General features: G+C 36.9%; 1 protein-coding gene across 2 annotated transcripts in view; it reads left to right on the forward strand.

The window, feature by feature from the left end:
* The window catches only part of PRMT9 (protein arginine methyltransferase 9), a 40,554-nt gene extending 13,916 nt beyond the window's left edge, over nt 1-26,638 (forward strand). Inside the window, exons 6-11 of one of the 2 annotated variants that reach the window (XM_045998261.1) lie at nt 4,718-4,910; nt 6,708-6,891; nt 10,728-11,442; nt 20,751-20,904; nt 24,979-25,101; nt 25,405-26,638. In XM_045998261.1, coding sequence (XP_045854217.1) covers nt 4,718-4,910; nt 6,708-6,891; nt 10,728-11,442; nt 20,751-20,904; nt 24,979-25,101; nt 25,405-25,620 — 1,585 coding nt within the window. In that variant the 3' untranslated portion in view covers nt 25,621-26,638. The remainder of the gene's footprint in view (nt 1-4,717; nt 4,911-6,707; nt 6,892-10,727; nt 11,443-20,750; nt 20,905-24,978; nt 25,102-25,404) is intronic. The other variant, XM_045998260.1, reaches the window with a different exon arrangement.
* Nucleotides 26,639-27,107: the final 469 nt, after the last annotated feature.

Consider the following 27,107-nt stretch of genomic DNA (forward strand, 5'->3'; position numbering starts at 1 on the left):
ACAGTGGCCTTAATGAATAGATTGGCTGAATTAGTGTGCTGGTTGAGTGTCAGTTCTGTGTAAGTAAAGGTGTGTGTATATCAATTTAATCTTGTTTCAGAAGTTTCAGTAAATATGTTTGCTTTTTCTTTGTGAGCCTCTTCATATTATTAGATATGCTTCATGATTTTTTAAAACCAATTTCCTTTTGTTCTGAGTTTAGAATTTTTAGGTTCTTCTACTGTTCTGCATATAAGAACAAGGGTAAATATCTTCATACTTAGAATTTGTCTTTATTATTTTCTTGGGATAAATTTCTTAATAAAGAATTGAGTTACATAAAATGTTATTTTTAAAAATTTTTTTTTAAGATTTTATTTACTTATTTGACAGAGAGAAATCACAAATAGGCAGAGAGAGAGTAGAGAGAGAGGGGGAAGCAGGCTCCCTGCTGAGCAGAGAGAGCCTGATGTGGGGCTCGATCCCAGGACCCTGAGATCATGACCTGAGCCGAAGGCAGAGGTTTCACCAGGTGCCCCGAGTTACATAAAATCTTAAAAAAAAAAAAAAAAAGAGTTTAGTTATGGAGACACATTGCTGAATTGCCCACCAGAAAAGCTAAGTTGTGTGTTGCTGAGATTTCTTGGTATAACATGATTCTAGATTCTTTGCCATAAATAGTTTCTCTTTATATTTTATAGTTAAGTCACTAAAATTGTTTGCCTAAGCAAAATAGAAATTGACTGGTGTCTACTATTTTGAAAAAGGATCCCTTTATCATTGATTCATTTACATAGCAAATGAGGGTCTGACTATACAACAGAAGCTCCAGGGCAGTTTTTGTAAAAATAAAAATGCCATACATTTTGCTTGAGTAGGTCTGGGCGAGTAAGACCTGGTATTTATTTTTCATGAAGCTCAGCAGTGTGGGTTGAGGACCATGAAGAAAGGTGCTGAGAGATATAGAGATGAGTCTACTATTTTATCTGGTAGAAACAAATTTTTTTTAAGATTTTATCTATTTATTCATCTGAGAGCAAGAGAGAGCGTCAGAGTGAGCACAAGTGGGGAGAGGGGCAGAGAGAGAGGGAAACAGAATCCCAAGCAGACTCCACACTGAGAGTAGAGCTCACTGTGGGGCTCTGTTCCACGGCCCTGAGATCATGACCTGAGCTGAAACTAAGAGTTGGATGTTCAACCAGCTTAGGCACCTAGGCACCCCTGGTAGAAATAATTTTAACTACTATTATAAAAATCACTGTTTGGAACCTAAGTAGTTAAATCTTATGCTTATCTGAACAAGCAAATGTTTTAAGAATAGCCAAGAAAAGTGAGCAATTTGCCTTATTAAATACAAACCTCTAGAAATAAAAAACACTGATGCAGAAATCGAAAAACAGATCAGTGGAACAAAATAAATACAGACCTTGGAATTTATAGGGATTTAGTAATGATACAGATGTGGTATTTCAGATCAGCAGAGAAACGATGAATGGAGATAGAGATATTTTTCATATAGGGAAAAACATTAGGTTCTTACTTTAATTCAAGAAGAATTAAATATTTAAGTGTAGAAAATTCATTGAGTGATGAAGGCTTTCCAAAGGAAAACAGGATAGAGTCTTAAAGCCATATAAGAATGACAAATTTGACCACTTAAAAAAAATTTCAATATATCTGTTGAAAGTGTAAATAAAGTTAAAAGACAGTTGACAGGCTGAGATAAAAATTTGCAACTTTTACAACAAAGCATTAATATACTTAAAATTGTCTGTTAATCAGAGAAATGGAAATTAAGTCGATACATTTTTTTTGAGTAATTAGCATTAAAAATGATAATATCCTGTTTTCTCACAGGTGTGGGGAAAACTTATACACTGTTAGTACAACATTTTAGTAGCTCTATTTGGCTTTATCTAAGAAAACTAAAGATCTGTATAAGTCCTTGACCTAGTATTTCCACTTCTGGTAAGCTGTCCTGATAAACGTACTTATATGTGTATACAGGGATGTGTGTACAGGGGTGCTTAATTTAATGCTGTAATTGGGGGAAAAAAACTATCTGAAGGCTTATTAATAAGAAAATATTTCAATCATTTTTGATAAAACATTCACCTAGTGCAGTACTGTGCAAATGTCATAAAGAATTACTTAAGGTACATGTACAGACACGAAAAGAAGTTCATGATATACTATTAAGTGAAAAAGACAAGGTATAATCCTAGGAGCAGTGAGCATACCTGGCACTAGGTCTTGGTTTCTAAATTCCATTCCTTGCCAAAGGGAACTATAGCTCCTCGGAGAAATGGCTGCTTCCAGGATTAGGGTAGGACAGATTTAAGATGACTCTGAAACATTTTGTGTTGGAAATTAAGGAAGTACTAAAAAAAAATTTATAGGCCATTAAAAGGATATAGAAGCATGTTTGGAAGAGTCTCCTCCCATTGGCCAAATCTGAGAGAATTTAAGCACCAAATACATACATACATAGATAAGGGCATTTACAAATTAAAACCCATTGAATAAAATAAGAATCCATGAGTTCCTACTTATAAGAAGTAGATTAATAAATTCATAAATGGGGACAAAAGGACAGTTCTTTCCAGCAGGAGAATGTTGACTAATAATAAAACAAATATTGCAAAATTATTGTTTGCAATCCCATGTAAAGATGGGAGCAAAAATTATGAATGGATCAAATCAAAGGGGGGAAATTTAATGAAGGTCAAGTTATCTGTAAGTTTAAAAGTATCTTCTCACAAATAATTTATTACAAAAGGAAAAATGTTAATTACACAGGGAAAAAAACACATAGCATGTTAACCAAGTGATCAAAATTAACATCACCATTAAGATTCTTCTAAATCTGATACTTTGAGGATATATCACTTATGTAATATTACACACAAAATGTATATAACATATACGTAATTATGAAAAAAACCCTCTCTTTGCTGTTCTGCCTGCAGAGGGAGAGGGAGGAGCAGACTCCTTGCTAAAGAGGGAGTCCAATGTGGGGCTTGATCCCAGGACCCTGGGATCATGACCTGAGCTGAAGGCAGACACTTAACTGACTGAGCCACTCAGGTGTCCCTGGAGTATTTATTCCTCATAAAATGGTGTTGCTAAAATGTACACAAAGTGGTTTGTTTTTTTTTCTCCAGTGTAAATTTTTATTGACATCAGAACACTGTTAAAGCAAGTGCATAAACCATAAATTTATGATTTGATGAATTTTCATGACATTGATATACTTGTTTAACCAATGATCAGATCAAGATCCAGAACACCACCACCCTAGAAGTTCCCCAGGAAGAAACCCCTTCCAGTTATGGGTTCCCTGGCCCCCATTAGAGTAGCCACTATCCTGACTTCTGACTCATAGATTATTTTGACTGTTTTGAATTTCATACAAGTGGGATCACACAGAGTAAGTTTTTTTTGTGCCTGACTTCTTTTTTTCAACATCCCTGTTCACTGGTGTATAGTTTGTGCATTCTCATTGATGTATAGTATACCAGTGGATGAATATACCAAAACTTTTGCTTTTACTGATGATGGATATTTAGGTGATATCCAGTTCTTTGATTATTGGAAATAGTACATCTGTAAGCATTCTTGAGCATTCTTTTGGTGATTGTGTGTATGAATTTTTGTTGGCTGTATTCCCAGAAGTAGGAAAGCTAAATACCTTGAGGTTCCTGTATTAAGAGTGAATCTAGGGGTGCCTGGGTGGCTCAGTGGGTTAAAGCCTCTGCCTTCGGCTCAGGTCATGATTCCCAGGGTCCTGGAATCGAGCCCCGCATCGGGCTCTCTGCTCTTGGGGAGCCTGCTTCCCCCTCTCTCTCGGCCTGCCTCTCCACCTACTTGTGATCTCTGTCTGTCAAATAAATAAAATATTAAAAAAAAAAAAAAAAAGAGTGAGTCTAGAATGGTTATGTTCAGCTTAAGTAGGTACTGTGAAAAGTCTTCCAAAGTGATCTTATTAATTTTATATTCCCGCCAATAGTGTATGAGATGGTATCAGCACCAACCCTTGGTATTGACTATTTCATTTTCCCAGTTCTAGTGGTTGTGTAGGTGTTAACTTCATTTCCCTGGTGACTAATGCATGCTTATTGGCAATATGTTCTTTTTTTTTTTTTTTAAAGATTTTATTCATTCGCTTGACCGAGATCACAAGTAGGCAGAGAGGCCAGCAGAGAGAGAGGGGGAGGCAGGCTCCCCGCCCAGCAGAGAGCCCGATGTGGGGCTCGATCCCAGGACCCTGAGATCATGACCTGAGCCGAAGGCAGAGGCCTTAACCCACTGAGCCACCCAGGCACCCCGGCAATATGTTCTTTTGAGAAGTGTCCGTTTATGTCTTTTGCCCATTTATTTTTTAAGTTGTAGAAATTTAAAGGTATATTTTGGATATGAGCCATTTTTTGAATAGATGTATTGTAAATTGCTTCTACTCAATGTGCCTTTGTACTTTTTTAAAGCTGAGTAGCTTTTGATGAAAAGAGTTTTTAATTTTATTATAGACCTATTTGTCTTTTGTTTTGCTTTATAGTTAGTGATTGCGTATGTAATTGTGTTTAAACTTCTGTCAGTAAAGTGACTTCATTTTTATGTTTATTTTTTCTGGAATCAGTATTAGATGGTGTTACTTGATTCTAAAACAAAAAACAAAACAAAACAAAAAAACAAAGAAAACATCTTTCTCCCTTCCCCTTCTCATTTTCCCTCCTTCCAGGGTGGGTACTAAGAATGTTGCTGGGATCTGTTTACCAACAAACGTGAAATTTCAGAGTCCAGCTTGTTCTTCTGTAGATACTGAAGAGACAGTTGAACCATATACAACTGAAAAGATGAGTCGAGTTCCTGGCGGGTATTTGGCTTTGACAGAGCACTTTGAGATTATGACAGTAGATTTCAACAATCTTCAGGTAAAAAAAAAAAAAAAAGTTCACTTACAATTTTTGAGCATTAAATTTCAAGCATTCTTTAAAGTAATACATGGGACAGTCTTATTTTATGAATTTACATGGGATTCTACTTACTACATGTAAGGAAAATGATTTAATTATAATCAGTATTTTCTCCTGGAATTATGTGCTTTCTTTAAATACATGGAAAAAAAAATCCCTAAGGTTTGTTGGGAATGTATAATGTGACAGGTGCTTTCACATGTGTTAGATGGTTTTTACAACAGTGTTGCAACTATAATTATAGTTAAGATTATCCTTGTGCTATATAGATGAGGGAATTGTTTCTTACATTAATTTTCCCCAAATTATGCAGGTGTGAATGCAAGAGTTATAACCTAGAGCTTTCTGACTTTCTCAATGTCATGCTGCCATTTCAGTTTAACAGTATTCCTTGAAAAGAACAGTAACCCAAATCTCTAGATCGTATCTGTATCAGGGTGGTCACCCAAATCAGTTGCCCAGAAATGAGAGGTTCCCAAGACATGGGACTTTCAATTTTAGACTAGGACAGTCTTGGGCAAACCAGGACAAGTTGGTTGCCCTATGTCTCTATCTGTGTATGTATTGGTGGGTGGTGGACAGATGTGCTGCATAAAGAAAATGCCCGAGGACATTTGGAAAGGTTACACAGAGTCCTTCTCTGAAGATCATTAAGGTTAGATGAGATGTGTCTGGGGACAGAAGACTTTGTAAGGGCCATTATAGCCTGTGATCTTTACAATTCATAAATTTAATATAATTTAATCCCCTACTAATTGTTACAAGGTTCTTCTTAAGGTGGTTTGGAACTGCATTAACACTTTGACATTACTTACTGAGGCTGAGCTTCAAGAGCATTTCATTTCTGATATAACAGTTACAGTAGGGAACAATACAGTTTTAGTTGCTTAATACTCCAAAGCTGTCATTTTCTTATTTTGAGCTTTTCTTATGTTAATTTTCTTTGCCACAGCTTAAAAGAAAAAAACAACACTTTAGTAAGGCTTTAATTTGGAAGTGGTATTTACTTGTTTAACACTTTCATTCTCTTTTTTTTTAAGATTTTATTTTTACTTATTTGACAGAGAGAGATCACAAGTAGGCAGAGAGGCAGGCAGAGAGAGAGAGAGAGAGAGGGAAGCAGTCTCCCCGTTGAGCAAAGAGCACTCTGTGGGGCTAGATCCCAGGACCCTGGGATCATGACCTGAGCCGAAGGCAGCAGCTTAACCCACCAAGTGACCCAGGTGCCTCTGTTTAACACTTTCAAGTAATAAAGAAGAAAAGAAACAGTGTATGTCTTCCGTTTTAAAATCTAGGTCCTACTTTCTCCAGACCACGAGTTTGAGTACATCTTTTCAGACTTGCTTTTCTATTCTTCTAACACACACACACACACACACACACACACACACACACACACACACACACACTTTTTTTAAAAACAAAATCCCTATTTGTTTGCCACTTGCTGCCTTCATTCAACAATATATCATGAACTTCTTTCTTTTTCCTTTTTTTTTGTCATAGACTTCTTTCTACATCAGTATTATGTATCTGCCTCATTGTTTTTAATAGTTACACTGCATTCCACTATGATCATGAGAGCTTTTCATCCACTATGCCTCAAATATAGGTGTGTAAGGATATTGACTTCCTTAAGGATGCTGGGCAGATGTGAGAATTTACAGAAATGGAAAGTGATATGATATTGGTGATAATGATATATATATATATTAAATATATAAAATGTTTTAATTCCTTTTACATTTTTGTCAGGAATTAAAAAGTCTTGCAACTAAAAAACCTGGTAAAATTGGTATTCCTGTTATTAAAGAAGGCATACTAGATGCTGTTGTGGTTTGGTTTGTACTCCACCTTGATGATGAACATAGTTTATCCACAAGGCCTAATGAGGAAACATGTTGGGAACAGGCTGTCTACCCTGTACATGACCTTGCAGGTATATCTTATCTAATTGTTGTTTGTTTGTTTTTTTAAATCTTGTTGCTTTAATCCTATAAGCATTTGAATTAGTGTAAAAAAATTTACTTTGAATAAGAAATTTCCAGTCAAGGGAGATTGGTTAAATTTTTTAGGACTTACTTTTTATTGTTTTGAAAAAGATTTTATTTATTTGAGAGAGAAGAGAGCATTCAGGCTTGAGTAGGGACAGGGGTAGAGGGAGAAGCAGGCTCCCTGCTGAGCAGGGAGCCCATGCAGGGCTCGATCCCAGGACATTGTGATCATGACCTGAGTGGAAGGCAGCTGCTTAACAGGTTTGAGCCATTCAGGCGCCCCAGAACTTACTTTTTTTTAAAAAGTAGTTTTAAATAATTAATATATGTTTTAAGAAGAGAAATTAAAACGTAATTGCTGCATACCACTCAAAAATACCTATGATTGGGGTGCCGGGGTGGTTCAGTTTGTTGATTTTCTGACTCTCGATTTTGGCTGGGGTCATGGTCTCGGGTCTGAGATTGAACCTTCTGTAGGGCTCTGTGCTTAGCAGGGAGTCGGCTTGGGATTCTCTCCTTCTCCCCTCCCATTGCTTGTATGCATGTTCTCTCAAATAAATAAATCTTTTAAAAATGTGATTTCTTGGGGCACCTGGATGGCTCAGTGGATTAAGCCTCTGCCTTCGGCTCAGGTCATGAGTCCTGGGATCGAGCCCCGCATCGGGATCTCTGCTCCGCAGGAAGCCTGCTTCCCCCCTTTCTCTGCCTGCCTCTCTGCCTACTTGTGATCTCTCTCTCTGTCAAATAAATAAATTTTTAAAAATGTGATTTCTTTAGCTCTGATTACTCTGGTTATCCGTAGATAAGAGAAATGCTAGTCTATTTGTTATAGAACAGTGGAAAAGTACTAGGGTGGGAGTTCTTGCTGCTTGTAGAATCTGTGGAGCCCCAGGTCATAAAAGTGCGCGCACACACACACACACACACACACACACACACACACATAAAACAAAATTTTCCAGTTTTAGAGGGTTTATAAATTCACGGACTTCCCTAGAGAAGTCTATGTTAAAGATATTTTTTGTATAGAAATTTTTTTACCAGCAGTTTGGTGGATTTCAATATAGTTCACATAAGTTGTATTATATAGAAACATTCTACCTTTTTTAAGTGGGGGCAGGTAATAAGTTTCTATTTCTGTGTAGTTTTCCTAGTCAAGGATCTAATTTGGCAAGGTTGTTAAATCTTGGAATGAGTATAGTTTTGTGGCTAGTATGGTGTTTTTGGAGCCAGTCAGGTAGACTTGGATTCAGGTCTTGGTACTGCTGCTTACCGACTTCCTGGCTGGCTTGCTGACTATGTCTCAGCTTTTATTATTTGATATACAAAAATGGGATGATGCTGCCTACCTTGCAGGATTGTTGTAGGGATTTTAAGAAGTAATGGATGAGGCACACCTGGGTAGCTCAGTCAGTTAAGTGTCTGCCTTTGGCTCAGGTCATGATCCCAGGGTCCTGGGATTGAGCTCCGAGTTGGGCTCACTGCTTAGGGGGGAGCCTGCTTCTCCTTCTCCCTCTGCCCCTCCCCCTGCTTGTGTTTCCTCTCTCACTGTCTCTCTGTCTGTCAAATAAATAAATAAAATCTTAAAAAAAAAAAAAAGTGTCTGCCTTCGGCTCAGGTCATGATCCTGGGGTCCTGGCATTGAGTCTGGCATTGGGCTCCTTGCCTGGCAGGGAGTCTCCTTCTCACACTGCCTGCCGCTCTACCTGCTTGTGATCTTTCTTTCTCTGTGACAATAAATAAATAAAATCTATCTTAAAAAAAAAATGGATGTAAAATGCATATCAGCAACATAGCAGCTGGCACTCAGTTAGTAGCATTTTTTGAGTTTATTAAAAAATTTTAATTCCAGTATAGTATATGGTGTTATACTAGTTTCAGATAATCATTGTAATAATTGAGTAATTCTCTACATTACTTAGTGTTCATCATAAATATACTCTTAATCCTCTTCTCCTGTTTCATGCATCCATCTGTCCCCGTAACCACCAGTTTGTTCTGTATAGTTGAGAGTCTGTTTTTTCATTTGTCTCTTTCTTTGTTCATTTATTTTTCTTAAATTCCACATGTGAGTGTACTATAGTATTTGTCTGTTTCTGACTGACTTATTTCACTTAGCATTATACTCTCTAGGTCCATCCATGTTGTTGCAAGTGCAAGATTTCATTCTTTTTTATGGCTGAGTAATATTCTATCTATATACCACATCTTTTAGAAACATTTTTTAAGTTCCAGTTAACATACAGTGTATTTATTAGTTTCAGGTGTACAATATAGTGATTCAGTACTTTGGTATACCACCTGCCCATCACTTGCTCATCACAGCAAGTGCACTCCTTAATCCCCATATCCCTATCACCTGTTTAACTCATCCGCACACCCTCCCTTCCATGCCACATCTTCTCTATCCATTCATCTATCAGTGGACACTTGGGCTGCTTCTGTACCTTGGCAATTGTAAATAAGGCTGCTATGAACGTAGGTATTAGTGTTGAGTTAGTGTTTCCATATTCTTTTTTGTATTCATTTTCATTATTCATTCTCATATTCCACTACCCAGTAGTGGAATTACTGGGTCATATGGTCATTACGGTAGTTGTGTTTTTAATTTATTGAGGAACTTCCATACTATTTTCCACAGTATTCCCACCAACAGTGCATAAGGTTCCTTTTTCTCTACATTGTTGCCCACACTTGATGTTTCTTGTGTTTTTGATAGCCATTCTGACAGGTGTGAGGTTATATCTCATTGTGGTTTTGCTTTGTATTTCCATGATGATGAGTGATTTTGTTCATCTTTTCATGTGTTATTTTTTTATCCTTTCTAATAGTTACTTGGATGGGCTTTCTTTTTTAATCTTTCTTAGGGAAAGGACATTTTATTTTTTATCTATTTATTTATTTATTTTTAAAAAGATTTTATTTATTTATTTGACAGAGAGAGATCACAAGTAGGCGGAGAGGCAGGCAGAGAGAGAGGGGGAAACAGGCTCCCTGCTGAGCAAAGATCATGACCTGAGATCATGACCTGAGCTGAAGGCAGAAGCTTAACCCACTGAGCCACCCAGGACATTTTAAATGTGTAAACAAGAATAACCTGTATTTGCAATTGGTTCTAAAGCTAATAAGGAATTGTGATTATACATTTACAGTTAAATTTTTACTGAGTTTGAAAGCTCATGGATAAGAGCATGATATAGTTTTTATTGTAGGACTTAATCCTTCCTTATATTATCAAATTCTTAAACATTCAAATGTCTAAATACTTACAGTTAGAAATATATTCTATTAAATACTGGCTTGTTATTCTGGAAATTTCTTAGAGAAAAGAATATCCCTTTAAGCTAAGGTGAGGGTTTGGTTATTGACCCTTTCATTTATCTTTGTTATTGTTGACTTCATTACTGAAGAAGATTAAGAGTCTGCTGTAACCCTTCCCCCACCCCCTAATATGGAGATGATGATAGCTAGTGATTGCACTAAAAGCACTGTAGTACTAGTAGTTGGGGTCTAATAGTAGAAATCTTGAATCTAATCTTTCTATTATGCTATAAGTTAATTGTCTTCAAATTTAAGTTTTTGGCTAAGAAAGCTGGAGGGATTTTTCCTGGTTTTTGTAGGAAATGAATAAATTAATTCACTTAATTCTATTAAATCAATAGATGTAATCTTTCCTGTAGTGATTTCAGAATAGGGGAGGGTGGGGGGAGTTTGTATGTTCCTCAGACTTATAAATATATTCATCAATTACAATTTTTTTCTTTCTTACTATTTTATGGAGACTACCAGATAAAACGTGGGGACCATGTGATGATGGAAGTGTCTTGTCAAGATTGTTACTTAAGAATCCAGAATATCAGTGTTTTTGGTCCAGAATGTGAAGTGGATACTGGAAAAATTTTTACCAAAAATAAAGACTTGCTCACTTTAGGAAGTGAGGCTGAACTCTGTAGTGCCCTGGCTAACCTTCAGACCAGTAAACCAGATGCTATGGAGCACACATGTATATTGGAATCCACAGAAATTGCTTTGCTTAATAACAGCGTCTATCACGAAGGCTTTAAAATGGCAATGAGAAAAGTATTGTCTTCCTTGACTCCAGAGAAACTGTGTCAGGCCATGGACACTCAGTGTCAGAATGAGATGAGCTGTGGAAGTGAAGAGAGTAATTCTGAAGAGATCATCCCTGAACCTTTCTATGTGTTAGATGTGTCTGAAGGCTTCTCTATTCTGCCCATAATTGCTGGCACACTTGGGCAGGTTAAACCTTACAGTTCTGTGGAAAAAGACCAGCATCGTATCACTCTGGACCTCATATCTGAAGCCAATCACTTTCCTAAAGAAACACTTGAGTTTTGGTTAAGGCATGTGGAAGATGAATCTGCTGTGTTGCAAAGGCCAAAATCAGACAAGTTGTGGAGTATAATTATATTGGATGTCATTGAGCCATCTGGGCTCATTCAGCAGGAAATAATGGAAAAAGCAGCAATATCCAGGTAAAACACAAAATACAACTTTTGGTTTTTGAGCTTAAATTCATGTAAATTCTTTTATTCTTCAATGGTGTAGTTATACAAATGAGTCATGATCATGTATGTTCCTTAAACATTGCTTTTCAGGATACGTGACATTGTCCCTTTGTCTTTGTGTGCTTGTCAGTACTCATTTTTTTTCATCTAAAGGAATACCTTCTCTATAGGTGTGAAGAAGAGAGCCTGCTTTGGGATTGGACTGCCTATATATAGTATAGAGAATTAAGGAGAGGTTTATAAGAATAGAAAAGATATTCAGGGTAAATAAGGAAAAAATCAAATCTCATCTTTATGATATAAGAAATATCTTAAATGGGTCACCGGAGTGGCTCAGTCAGTAAGGTGCCTGCCTTTGGCTCAGGTCATGATCCCAGGGTTCTGGGATCGAGTTCCAAGTCGGGCTCCTTGCTCAGTAGGGAGGCGGCTTCTCCCTCTTCTTCTATCTCATGCTCTCTCTAGCTGTCTTTGTCATTATCTTTGTTTCTGTCTCTCAAATAAATAAATCTTAAAAAACACCTTTAAGAAACATAGTACACATTCAACACAATGGAGTATTATGCCTCCATCAGAAAGGATGAATACTCAACTTTTTGTAGCAACATGGACGGGACTGGAAGAGATTATGCTGAGGGAAATAAGTCAAGCAGAGAGAGTCAAGTATCATATGGTTTCACTTATTTGTGGAGCATAACAAAGAACATGGAGGACATGGGGAGATGGAGAGGAGAGGGAGTTGGGGGAAACTGGAAGGGGAGATGAACCATGAGAGACTATGGACACTGAAAAACAACCGGAGAGTTTTGAAGGGGCGGGGCGGGTGGGAGGTTGAGGAACCAGGTGGTGGGTAATAGGGAGGGCACGTCCTGCATGGAGCACTGGGTGTCACTGGGTGCGATGCCAAAACAATGAACACTGTTATGCTGTAAAAAAAAAAAAAAAAAAAAAAAGAAACATAGTACACATTCAATGGTACATTGGTAGAGCAAAGTGCTTCTTATAAACAAGTCCCAGTCCTCTTAGGTCTTAAAATCTTTATTTTATAATACAGTTTTCTCTCCAAGGTATTTTCCCTTCAGTGTTGGTTGGTGGAGGCAAAAATTGACCCTGTATTTAATATTGAAAGCAAATTTGACTAAGCTTCAAAGTCCTTTAGTTGTGCTGCTCAGATCTGAGTGCTGTTGGCCATTTGTATATCTTCTTTGGAAAAATGTCTCTAAAGGTTCTTTGCCAATTTTTGAGTAAGATTTTTTTTTATTGAGTTTTAGGAATTCTCTGTGTATCTGGATATTAATCTCTTATCAGATAATTGACAAATATTTTCTCCCATTTTGTGGGTTGGTTGCCTTTTTACTTTATTGAGAGTATCTTTTGATATGCAGAAATTTAATTTTTTGATACATTCCACTTTGTTGTTTGTTTTACTTTTGTTGCCTGTTTTTGGTGTCATTTCCAAGAAATTATTGTTGAATGCTGTGGTCTAAAGCTATTCTCTTATGTTTTCTTTTAAGAGTGTTTATAGTTTTAGGTCTTATATTTAGATCTTTGATCCATTTTGATTTAATTTTTGTATATGGCATACAGTTAGGGCCCAGCTTCAGTCTTTTGAGTATGGTTATCATATTAGTAGAAAAGATTTCCATTCCACATTGAATGGTCTTTTTTTTTTTTTTTTAAGATTTTATTTACTTGACAGAGAGAGAGCAAGTGCACAAGTAAAGCAGAGGGGCAGGCAGGGAGAGGGAGAGAAGCAGGCTCTCCACTGAGCAGGGAGCCCGATGTGGGGCTCGATCCCAGGGCCCTGGGATCATGACCTGAGCCAAAGGCAGTCACTTAACCGACTGAGCCATCCAGGCGCCCCTCACGTTGAATGGTCTTGACAGCCTTGGCAAAAACCATTTTACCATATATGTAAAATTTATTTCTGAAGTCTTTACTTCCATTTCATTGATCTACATATCTCGTCTTTATGCCACTACCATCCTATTCTTTATAATATAATAAGCTTTATAATAAGTGTGTTTTTAAGCAACTAAGCCTTTTTTTTGTTGTGGCGGTAAAAAAACAACATTAAATTTATCATCTTAACCATTTAAAAAAAATATTTTATTTACTCATTGGAAAGAACATGGTAGGGGGTCAACGGAAGAGGGAGAAGCAGACTCCCCACTGAGCAGGGAACCAGATGCAGGAGGCTTAATCCCAGGACCTGAGCCAAAGGCAGATACTTAACTGACTGAGCCACCAAGGCATTCCTAGGTGGAAAAATCATAAAACCATCATAACCATTAAAAATCATTTAATGATTAACCATTAAAAATGTTTAAAAATCATAACCATTTTTAAGCATACAGTTTAGTAGTACTAAGGTGTATTCACATTATTGTACAACAGAACAGTAGAACTTTTTCATCTTTGAAAACTAAAACTATAAGCACAAAACACTAATTCTCCTTGCTGGCAAGCCCTTGGCAACCACCTTTCCAATTTCTGTTTCTATTTTTGGAGTATTTTAGATACTTCATATGTAGAATCATATGGTATTTGTCTTATGTAACTGATATATTTCACTTACCATAATGTCCTTAAGGTACATCCATGTTGTAACATGTAGCAGGATTTCCTTCCTTTTTTTAAACTGCCTAATATTCCACTGTATGAAGATACCCGTTTCATTAGCCATTCATCTGTTGATGGACATTTGAGTTATTCTGCCTTTTAGCTACAGTGAATAATGGTGTATGAATATGAGTGTTCATATATCTCTCTGAGAGTCTGCTTTCAATTCTTTTCATATGTATCTAGGGATACAGTTGAGTCATGATAATTCTGACTTCAGTACTGCAGCTTCCTTGGTGCTATGGCAAGTCATGGTACTAGAGCTCACCCTAATGTCTCTCTCTGTGGTAGTTACCGCACACCCTATGCTCCTTAACCAAGCCAAGTGATCTCCTTTGTCTATCAGAGATCCCAACCTGACTCCCATTTTTTTGTCACTGCTTAGGTTCATGCAAGAGAGAAACCAGTCCCTTGGACAGCCCCCCACCCAAAGTCAGAATGTTGGGTATATGCTCCAACATTTTTTTAAAGCATATATCTTTTTTTCTCCCCAACAAGAAGCAGGGAATTGGGAGTTCTCTCTTGATTGTACTATGCTGTATGTGCTTGGGGAAGGGACTATGGCAAGTAAATGTGATATATTTTCCTACCATTGTCCATGTAGTTCTTTCTGGCTGTGCACTGGCCTGGGGTATAGGAACCTCCTAACTGGTTTCTAGATATATCAGAAACAGTTTAGTCTATGTGTTTTTGTTAAGTGTTTCTGGGGAGAGGTGAGTTGGAGGCTTCCTATTCACCATTTTGCTTATATGGTCATTTTCCCGGTACTTTGTAATAAGTTTTGAAATTGGTAAGTGTAAAACCTCCAACTTTGTTTTTGTTTTTTGTTTTGTTTTTTTTTCAAGATTGTTTTGGCTATTCTGGATCCCTTGAAATTCCATATGAATTTTAGGATGGTGATTTTTCTGTTTTGGTAAAAAATGCTGTTGGGATTTGATAGGGATTACATTAAATCTGTATAGCTCACTTTGAGTAGTATTTACATTTTAACAGTATTTTCTTCCAGTCCATGAATGTGGGATGTATTTCAGTTTATTCACGACTTAAAAAAAATATTCTATTTATTTATGTGAGAAAGAGGGAGTGCATGTATGCGCAGGAGTGGGGAGGTGGGGTGGGGGGCCACAGAAGGAGAGGGACAAGCAGACTCCTCACTGAGCAGGGAGTCTGACATGGGGCTCAATCCCAGGACCCCAGAATCATGACTTGAGTCGAAGGCAGATGCTTAACTGGCTGAGCCGTGCATTTGCTCCTATTTGTGTCTTTCCAGCAATGTCTGTAGTTTTCAGCTTACAACTCTTTAACCTGCTTGGTTAAGTTTATTCCTAAGTTGATGCTATTATAAGTGGGATTGTTTTCTTAATTTCCTTTTTTGGATTGTTCGTGCTAGTTTTAGAAATACAACTAATTTGTGTGTGTTGATTTTATATCCTGCAACTTTGCTGAATTTATTAGTTGTAACATTTTTGTGTGGAATCTTTAGGAGCTTCTAAATATATGATAATGTTGTCTATGAGCAGAGATAATTTTACTTCTTCATTTCTAGTTTTGATGCCCTTCATTTTCCTTGCCTGATTGCTTCCTTTAGGACTTCCAGAGACTATGTTGAATGGAGGTAGTGAAAGTGGGTATCCTTGTCTTGTTTCTGATCTTAGTGGGAGAGCTTTCAGTCAGTCACATTTTATTTAAATGGAACCTTTAAAGGATTTTTTAAAAGTTATAAAAACAATTTAGCAATGTGTTCTGTGTTATAATAGTGGGAAACGACTTATGTAAAGCTACCAACTCCTCTTCCCTGTGTTTCTTAGTAGGGGGAGGAGTCCTATTAGCAGTTTGAGTGGGACAGTTTTTTTGTTTCTGTTTTTGTTTTTGTTTTTTCTTTCTTTCTTTCTTTCTTTTTTTTTTTTTTAATAGTTCTTATATAGGATTGTCTTATAGATTGCAGGATGTTTGGCATCTCTAGGCACTAAATGCTAGTAGCACCTGTCATCATTGTTTTAGCCAGTATTCTTTCCTCTCCTCCAAATACCTCCTGAGGAAACAGTGGGGAACCAGTGGTTCTTTCCTTTAGCCCAAGCTATTGTACAACCTCCTTACCTGGCTTATCTTGATTCTGGGGATAGAGGTATGCAGATACTCTCACACAGGCTTGCTGTTATTACTTTAGCCTCTAACAAAAGGGAGGTCTCATGCCTAGGAAAGAGGGTGCAATTAGTGATTGGGAGAATAAATTATATCTGGGATAAGGGATCTCTCTCACTGGAACTCCTCCCAGACACTATCCCTCTCCACCCCTCCCCCCACCCAAAGCAAGGGAAAATGAGTCATTTCGCAGACTTCAGTATGTAGTTTCTAATTACTTTCGTAGTCATTTTTGTAAAATGTTTAGTCATACTAAATTAAAACACAGGAGAAAGTTTTAAAACTTGGTACTTTTTTTTTTTTTAATTTAAACCCATTTAAAAACATCTTGTGTTCGGTCACAAAGAAATTGAAGGATTTCTTCTTTTCAGAATTTTTGCCATTTATGGTTAAACTTTTGAGTTGGAATGTATTTTTTCACTCCTGAAGGCACAGATGTTTTAGAAGTGCTATTTGGCTTTGAAGAAGATTCCATTGAGGAGTCTGGCAGCTCCAGTGGCATAAGTGACAACAAAACAATGTCAGTAAAGCTAAGCATAGTTGCAAGGCGATTACTGTTTTATCTAATGTAACTAAGAAGCATTTCTGTTAGAACACGAATATTGAGTTAAGGATTTAGATTTTAGATTAAAATAATAGAACTACAGCCTTTTAAAATAATTTTCATATACTGCCTTTGTGTAGTATTTATCTCTGGCATGGTCATTAGTACTTGATTCAGCCTTTTATAACTTTTTTAACGTTCAGCGGGTAAAATTTTGATACTTTGTTTGGTCTGATTTTCCAAAATGATTTTATGTATTACCCTCCCTTCCTCTTTCCCATAGATTTTTATGGTTAGAAGATTGACTTTAAACCTGTGTGCTTTTTCAGCTTGCAGATTTCATAATACAGTAACACTCTTGTGTTTTTTTGTGGGGGGTGGTGGAGGGGATTAGTCAAGCAGCATAAAGCTCTGTGGCTATCTGTCATTTGAGATCCTGTGCCCTTAAAAGAAAAATTAGATCTGGTTCTATTTATTTATTTATTTATTTATTTAAAAGATTCTATTTATTTATTTGACAGAGGGAGATCCCAAGTAGGCAGAGAGGCAGGCAGAAATAGAGAGGGAAGTAGGTCCCCCGCTGAGCAGAGAGCCCCATGCAGGACTTGATCCTAGGACCCTGAGATCATGACCTGAGCCTAAGGCAGAGGCTTAATCCACTGAGCCTCCCAGGTGCCCCTGATCTGGTTCTATTTAAACAGATCACAATTAGCAAATAACTTGAGAAAAATTTAGTAACATGAATTTTCAGAATTAAACCTGATCCATTTGAGGAAAACAGGTTTCTTCAGTTTTTTGGAAGATAAATTTTCATCTGGTTGGCTAAAGACATAGGAATTTTTTTAAGAGCTATGTAATTTTACTAATTGTAGAGATTAATTTCTACTAGAATTTACCTAAAATATTAGAAGTTGATAGGAAAGCAGTAACGAAAATAAGCAAAGCATTGGGGTCAGGATGGAATCATTTTTTAGGCTAGTCTGTAATACATAGGATTTATTACAATGTAAATGATCATGTACTTATATTTACTGAAGAGAGATTATCCTGATTTAGGATCATGACTTGTCTCATTAAATTTAGGAATCATCTCTAACTTCCCTTGCTGATTCTGTGTTCTTCAAATGATCTGGTTATGACATGGCTTCTGATTAGCTAGCTAATCTTTAGGGAGAACTGTTACAAGAACAGTCTGTTTACTTACTGTAAACTTTCCCACCAACTTTTTATATTGAAATATTTCAAAATTTCAAACTTAAGAAAAATTGCAACAGTGAAAACAAGACTGCTATTTTGTCTTTATAACCTTCACTCTTACTTTAACATTTAGTGTGTGTCTCCTTAGAACAAAAGTTCCCCCCCCCTCACATATCACAATAAAATCACACTCAGGAAACTTAGCATTGATAAAATGCTATTGTTTAATATATAGTCTATATTAAAATTTCCCCTATTGTCCCAGTAATATCCTGGATTCCTTTTTCTTCTTCCCAATCTAGGTTCTAATCAAGGGTCCTGCATTGCATTTAGTTGTCATGTCTTGTTATAGTTTGTCATTCTGGTTTTAGATACAGTATTTTTAAATGGTTGAGAGAATCAGTTTAGTAAAAGAAGAATTAATGATTTGAAACTAATTTAAGACCAGAAATGCCAAAGTGGTTTTGAGGAATGGGTGTTTTATAGAAGTTTGTCAAGATTTTAATGACCCATTCAGGGAAACTACATAGCATAAAATTTTAGTAACTTGTAGGATAAATGTCTTTTAGTAATTTTAGTAACCTGTAGGATAAATGTCTTGGCAAAACCAGACCTTAGCCTTGTGTTATTATAAATAGATCCTTACTAATCCTGTGTATTTAAGAGGAATAATTTACCATGGAAGATACATATGATAATATGAAGTCCATTTTTTCTATAAATAGCCTGTCCTAGAAGTTCAGGTGGAAACCAGCTTAGAATATTCAGTAAAAATGAGGGATTTAATGTGTGACTGTAAATGTGGCAAATGAAAATAATGACTTGGTTTAAAGTCCTTTAAAGTATTCTCCCAACCGCTTCATTTGATGGTAGTAGAAGACCCACTTACTGCCTTATGCGTCTCACAGCTGAGGTGTGAGGAAGTAAGACTGTATAGGTGGACATGGGAGCTGCCTTGGTTTAAGAGCCCTAAACTTCACATAGGAACTAATACCTCCTGTAGGGGTAGCAATAGGAAAACTTGGTTGCAAGATAACCACCCTCAGGGAAGCCGAAAGATGATACAGCTTCCCATCAGGTGCTTATAGTTTGTTCATGGTTCTCTCAGTCTAGATCCATTCTGCCTACTAAGAGGCAATTAAAAAAATATTTGTCCTAAGCAGTGTTACTCATCACACTAAGACGGCTGATATTCTTCCTTTATGGGATTTCTAGGGAATCAAAAGATGAACCCAAGATCAGTTGTAGGAGGAGAATGGGTTTTGTTAACCCTTTGCTAATAATACTCTTCCTAATGTCCTTTACTAGAACATTTCGATTTTGAATTACATTTTTTTCTTTCAGTGTTTAACTTTTTGTTTTGAAATAATTTCAGGTTTACAGAGAAGTTAAAGAATAACAAAGAACTTTTAACAACAGCAACAAAAAAGAATTTTTAACATACACCTTAGAGCCAGATAGATAAATTGTTACTATTTTGCCACATTTGTTTTATTATTCTCTCTGAACTATTTAATATTTTATGGTTTTTTAAAAGATTTTATTTATTTATTTGACAGACAGAGATCGCAAGCAGGCAGAGAGAGGTGGGGAGTAGAGAGCCCGGCGCGGGGCTTGATCCCAAGACCCCGAGATCATGACCTGAGCCGAAGGCAAGGGCTTCAACCCACTGAGCTACCCAGGCACCCCCTCTCTGAACTGTTTAGAATAAGTTCCAGATACCATGTTCTCTTACTCCTAAATACTTTGGTGTATATTTCTAAGAACAAGGATATTCATTTATATAACCATCATACAGTTGTCAAAATCAGGAAGGATGGCCACAGTACCTATGTCTAGTGTACAGTCTTACTCAGATTTCACCATTTGTTGCAGTAGTATCCATTACAGCTTTTTATTGTTTCTGGTTCAGAATCCAGTTGAGGATCACATACTGCATTTAATAGTCCTGTCTCTTTAGTCTCCTTAATTCTGTAACAGTTCCAAAGTTTTTCATGACATAAACAGTTTTGTAGAGTGTAGGCCATTTATTTTTTAGAATGTTCATTTTTTTTTTTTTAAGATTTATTTATTTGACAGATAGAGATCACAACTAGGCAGAGAGGCAGGCAGAAAGAGAGAAAGGAGGAAGCAGGCTCACTGCTGAGCAGAGATCCCAATGTGGGGCTCAATCCCAGGACCCTGGGATTATGACCTGAGCCGAAAGCAAAGGCTTTAACCCACTGTGAGCCACCCAGGTACCCCATTTTTTTTGTTTTTAATTAGATTTGGATTATCCATTTTAGAGAGGAATCTTACCCAAGTCTTGTCACATTACGAGGCACATATATTGCTTTATTCCATTATTGTTGATGTAATAATTTAGATCAGTTGTTTTAAGTTGTATCTATCAAGTTTTTCCACAATAAATTGCTGTGTTTCCCTTTGTAATGAGTATGTCATTTGGGGGATGGGCAATACTTTGAGACTTTGTAATATCTTTTTCCTAATAAGACTTTGAGTCACTAGTTTTAATATCAATTGATGATCTTCCTAAATCTAAAGACCTATCCATCCAGACAGCTGGTGGTTTTTCTCTTTCATGGATCAGTGGCCACTTTGACTTTTTGGGAAATTATTTCCAGTGGTTTACCACTCTGAACTACCAGCCAATAACATAAAGTCTATTAGATTATGTATAATCTGTAGCCCACCAATTCATTCTGATTTAGTTATTGGCATTTATAAAATTTAGGGAATCAAGAAGCTTTTTAAAATATTTTTCCTTCTCTAGGTGTTTGCTACAATCTGGAGGCAAGATCTTTCCTCAGTATGTGCTGATGTTCGGGTTGCTTGTGGAATCACAGACACTGGTAGAAGAGAGTGCTGTTCAAGGAATAGAACGTACTCTTGGATTAAATATAGCACCTTTTATTAATCAATTTCAGGTAAGTGTTTAGAAGTTCAGCCAGGTGGCTTTTACCCCCATCTACCTTATCTTTCTCTGTAGTTTTATTGAGACAGTGTGTTTATCTGGATTAGGATGGTAATCAGTGTCCTAGAGCAAAGGAATTTATGAGTGAAATCAACCTAGAGATTAGAATAGCCAAGGAAGTCTGTTGTTCCTACTGACAAAAGGCTACAAAAGGCTCTGAACCATTGTTACAAGTGAAAAATAGGGTCCTAGATTTAGTCTTAGGAAAAAGGGTGCTTCTTGTCTAAAACAGAAGCAGCCAGAGAAAGACTGGCATTCTAAACATGAACCCTTAATTACATTGAAACCTCAGATTAGCAGGTGATAGATGTAAGCAGCTAATGTCTAGACAGTCAGACTGCTGTGAGTAGGAATGCAGGAACCTAGGAAACTGGAGCTCAAGGCAAAGGGGTTAGTTCTTACTTGGGAAACAAGGACTCAAGATTTAGTGCTGGCAGAGGCATTAGCCTCAGAATACAAATTCTGAGATGAGTTAAAATTATGTGAGTGGGTGGAGTGTCTAAGGGAAGAGGTTTGGGGTTGAAGACAGAGGTAGGAAGTAGGTGGAATACTGATACGTAAGCCAAAGCAGAATTTTGGGAAGTAGATACATATTTAAAGAAGTGACATCTAAAACTTTTAACTACTGGCTATACATAGTAAGGCTTTGAATATACAGTTAGATCTGTGAATAGTACTTGCTCAGCAAATATAAGTTTTTTGAGAAAATGCTTTTTTTCCTAGGGCTGGCTAACTGAGATTTTAGTGTTTGTTTAATCTCAGATTTTGGAGAGTTTAATAAGGAGAATATACTTACAGAAGACAGAAGTTTAGGAGCACCTGGCTATTTCAATTGGAGGAGTGTATGACTCCTAATCTCAGAGTCTACATGTAGGGTATAGAGATTACTAAAAAAATAAATCAGTTAAAAAAAAAAAGAAGTTTTAGTTGTTTGTGTGGTTCAGAAATACCACTACCTCCTTTCTAGCTTATTCCTCTTGATTTTGGTGTTTATAATTCTTTGATTTCATCAGAATCTATGATATTTTGATCCTGCCATCATTTCACTCTATTTCCCATTTTATATCCTCCCTTCTTTAAGAGTGTGTATTCCATGGTCCATATACTTTTCATATATCCCTTCTCTTTAGTTTTTGTACTGGCCTAGGATAATCCTACCTTGGTTAAATCCAGCTTTCTGCCTTCTCTACACCAGTAGCCCTGCAGCTGAATATGCAGACTTTGGTCTCTCTTCCGCTTGTGACCACTCATCTCAAGAGGCGGGATGCCTGGGAGTTTTACATTTCCTGGTCCACTTACTCATTTTCTTAGGTGATATTGTCTCTTCTCTTCTAATATGATAATTATCTGTTACATAGACAACTGAGTGAACCAATGAAACAAAATGAGAGGTGTTAAAAAAAAAAAAGAAAAACTACACAGTAGTCCTCCCTTATCTATGGAGGATACTTTCCAAGACCCACAGTGAAAACCACCAGATAGTACTGAACCTATGTTTTTTTTCCTAAACATACCTATGATGCAGTTTAGTTTATAAATTAGGTAGAGTAAGAGATAATAATAAGTAAAAATAGAATAATTATAATGTACTGTAATAAAGCTTACAGGGATGTGGTCTCTTTCAGAATAGCTTACTGTACCATATTCACCCTTCTGTGATGATGTGGGATGATAAAATGCCTCTTGTATCCTCTCATTAGTATCCTAATGAGATCATGTGAGGGAAATGATGTAAGTGTTAGGTTACTATTGACTTGTCAGGAGGAGGATCCTCTGCTTCTCGACCTTGGTTGACCGCTGGTAACTGAAACTATGGAAAGTGAAATCACAAAGAGGACTGTACAGAAAATAACAAATTTATTCATTCAACAAATGTGTACCATATTTGTGCTACTTTAGGTTTTGGGAATATAGCTGTGAATCTAAGAGATAAGTTCCTGCACTCATGCAGCTATTCAGATTGACAAATGAGATAGATAATAAACTAGTAAAAAGATTGGAATGATGGTAGTTAAAAGTGCTATGACCATAAAGCAGGTTATGAGATAGGGAATGGGGGTATGTGATAAACTATTTTATATAGGTGATGACTAAGGAAAGGACTCATGGGTAAGTGATATTTAAGCAGGGAACTGAAGAAATAAGGAAGCAAACCATAAACAAGTTAAACGACCAAAAAGTGCAGTGGCCTGAGGCAAGAGCATGACTGGAGTGTTCAGAAACAGCAGGTCAGGTAAAAGATGCAGTCAGAAAAGTATTAGGAGCCAGATCTTGTAGAGCCTTTTGGTCCTATGAAGACTTTTACTCTGAAAAGGGTGGAAGACACATGGCAGGTATTGAACAGAGGAATGACACCGTGTCTCTTGTTTTGAAAGTTATTGTGGTTGCTGTGTTAGAAGTAAACCACTTGTGAGAGCAGGCAAAGGTATTACGGCAGTAATCCAGGTGAGAGGTGGTAGTGACTTAGACTAGAATAAGTGGTAGCAGTGTGGAGGTGGTGTCAAGTGTTGTGATTGTAGAGACATTGGAAGGTAGGTTGTGGTAGATAGGATGTGGGGTACGAAAGCACCTGGAAGAATAGTTATCATCTACTGAAATGGGGAAAATAGCATGAGGATCAGGTTGTGTTCATGTGTTTGTGGGATCATTGAACAGTAGGATAATTCAGAGAAAGATTGAGGCTAGAGATAAAATTTGGTACTTAAATTTAATAGATGAAAAAAAGAATTTGTAGATGATATTTAAAGCTTGAGTGAATCACCTTGGGGCTATGTAGAAAGAACTGAACTCTAGAGAATTCATGAAATGATGAGCTTTAGATGGGAAATGTAAGAATTAGCACAGATGCCAGAAGTGGCCAGGAGGCTAGGCTGAGAAACAGGAGTGAGGACAGACTATGAGGGTTAGAGGGCATGTGATGAAAGGTAACAGGAATCTAGAGCTTCTTCTGGTGATTGATACGAGGATAAAGGGCAGTGAGTCCTAGAAATGGCAGGGAACTGCTGTGTTGTTATGACAGGGAAGGTTGGATGCCTTCAAGGATGCCGAGGGAAAGAGGTTGACAGATCTGTGTGCACTGCTTCACCGTGCGCAGTTGCTCTAATACTTTACTCAAAAGGAAAGAGGGTACTTTTTTCTTTTTTTATCATTTTTTCCCCCAAAGATTTTATTTATTTATTTGACAGACAGAGATCACAAGTAGGCAGAAAGGCAGGCAGAGGGGGAGGGGGAAGCAGGCTCCCTGTGGCAGAGAGCCCGATGTGGGCTCTGGATCCCAGGACCCTGGGATCGTGACCTGAGCCAAAGGCAGAGGCTTAACCCACTGAGCCACCCAGGCGCCCCAAGAGGGTACTTTCAAAACAAGTTCCCTTTTTATTTCAAATGAAAAGGCTAAAAGTTGCTAGTAGGAATGTTCCACTGATATTAAAATTGATGGATATAGACATTATAGTGGTGGCTCTCAACCTTGACTGAACTTTCAGAACTACTGATACCTGGATCCCAACTCCAGATCGATCAGAGATGTGGCCTGAGCAGTTGGGACTTTTAAAACCTCTTCAGGTGATTTTAACTTGGCAGCCAAAGCTGAGAACCATTGCTTTATACAAATAAACTTTATTTTCCAAGTGAAATCCACTATTAATTATTTGGTTGAATTTGGCATATTTTCTCAAATAGTACAATAACTAATATTGTACTATTTGCTTATTAGTTCATCTTTCACACATAAGCACATCCTGGGTTTAAAATTTTTGGAGCTATTTGGCTTAAGTAAAAATTTGTGTTTATCCAAGAAAAGAATCTGTAGATAATTGAAAGTATTTAACCTGACTAAGCCTTGGTTTGTTCATCCTTACAAAACTGGAATCATGAAAGTGCTTATGCCTTAAGGTTGATAATGGGAATTAAATGAGGTATTAGATGTATAAAGCATTATATCCTACTAATGCATGTATGAAGTAAGCACTAGAGGGTATATGGCCACAAAAAGAATTGAGTAAAAGTGAAAAATTTGTGTTGTCTTTAGGTACCTATACGCGTATTTTTGGATCTGTCTTCATTGCCCTGTATACCTTTAAGCAAGCCAGTGGAACTGTTAAGACTAGATTTAATGACTCCATATTTGAACACCTCTAACAGAGAAGTGAAGGTAATACAAAACGATTATTTTTTTCATATTTAGAATCATCTTAAGCTAGGTAATACTTAATGTACAAAAAATAGTATTTGGCCACTTTCTTTGACAGTTTAAATGTTATGTTTTTTTCTAAACAATATCCAAAAAATGAGCGTGGGTGAATACTAGTGAATACAGTAGATTGGTATTGATTTGAATTGGGTGATTAAATCTTTATAAAATTTGGAGCTAAAATTGACTGAAAAATCAGACTTACTTATCCAGGTCTACTCTACTTACTCTGATAAAATTTTCATGATTTCTTAATTTTCATAGGTACACATTTGTAAATCTGGACAAGTGACTGCCATTCCCTTTTGGTATCATATGTACCTTGATGACGAGATTAGGTTGGATACTTCAAGTGAAGCCTCCCACTGGAAACAAGCAGCAGTTGTTTTAGAGAATCCTATCCAGGTGGAAATGGGAGAGGAATTAGTACTCAGTGTCCAGCACCACAAAAGCAGTGTCAGCATCACAGTAAAGCAATGAAGAGCAGTTTTCTAATGAAAAACTGTCCAGGTAGAGCAGCAAGTACACAATTCTGGTCTGAATTAGTAGTGGAATTGTAATGATAAAATGGGGGTATAAAGATTTAATTCCTTGTAATGGTCAAGTATTTTTTAAAATTGATTAATAAAGTATATTTAAAGATCTTAAAGAGGAACATTATTACAGAGATATTGCTGCAGACTTCCTTTCTCAAAAAGGCTGTCACTGGTTTTCCAAATTAGCAGTTTGTTTTGATTGCTTGGTTATACTTCACAGTGGTTTCAATTTTGCTCAATAGTCTACACTCTATAGCTATAATGATAAAGGATTTGAGTCCCATCTTCATTGTCCTATGCCAGTAAGTAGAGCAAAACTTTTAATTTTTAAGGCATCTTGGTTTAAGTCCAAACTTCTTAATTGGGATACATCAGAAAGTTGGCTTCCATTAAAGACTGAGGGTTATGGTTACCTGTAAATTCGAAGCCTGCTTCTCTTAAATACTATACTTCTGAAACTCCTTGGGTTTTGTATTTTGAGAATACAGACTTCAGTTAAGAATTTAAGCTATATGCTAAATCTTAAGAGTAAAAGTTAGGGATAAAGTAAAATCTGTAGGAGACAGCATTTTTCCTGGTCTACTTTGGCAAAGAAAATTTAAAAAACTTGTAAATTCAAGAAAGAGCTAAACCCAAACCAGTGTTTTTAAAAATTTTGTTCTGAATGCATAGTAAGAAATATATAATTGGCCCAGTTTTTAAAGACTTGCAACAGGGAGATTCATAAGATTATCGTGCCTTGTATTTACTGTGTGCTCTATGTAAGGAAGCCACAAAGAAAGATGCACTTTCTCTCTACATTGCCTATTCTCATCGCTTTACTTTAAATAAAAGTGTTTTTAAGAGTGGAAAGAATGAAGACTGCATTTAATTACTGTGAACCAGTACATAAATGTGAATGTGTGTGCGCATAAATATATGAAGCAAAGATTTTGAGAAAAATATTTATTCTTGCTATTTGTAACAACCTACACTGGCACTTTCTAGATTTGAGTATATAATGTTAAACATTACCCAGTGGGTTGTGATTAGCAATTAGAGAAATAGTACCTCCACATCTTCTGACTGTGGTTTAATGAATAATTAAGAATACTCAGCCTAGCTTTGTTTGCTGACACCCTTAAAAGCACCGAGGAAAAGTAGACTCCATTTCTTTTTTTTTTTTTTTTTTTTTTTTTGAAAATATTTCATTCATTTATTTGTCAGAGAGAGAGAGAGAGCGCACAAGCAGGGGGAGTATCAGGCAGAGCAGGCAGGCAGAGGAAGAACCAGGGTCCCTTCCGAGGAAGGAAGGAGTTCAATGCAGGACTCGATCCCAGGACCCTGGGATCATGATCTGAGCTGAAGGCAAACGCCCAACCAACTGAGGCACCCAGGCATCCCTAGACTCCATTTCTATCACAAGGTTCTTATTTATTCTCCTAGTCTTCT

This window comes from Meles meles, chromosome 2 (genome assembly GCF_922984935.1).
Source record: "Meles meles chromosome 2, mMelMel3.1 paternal haplotype, whole genome shotgun sequence".
Taxonomy (NCBI): domain Eukaryota; kingdom Metazoa; phylum Chordata; class Mammalia; order Carnivora; family Mustelidae; genus Meles; species Meles meles.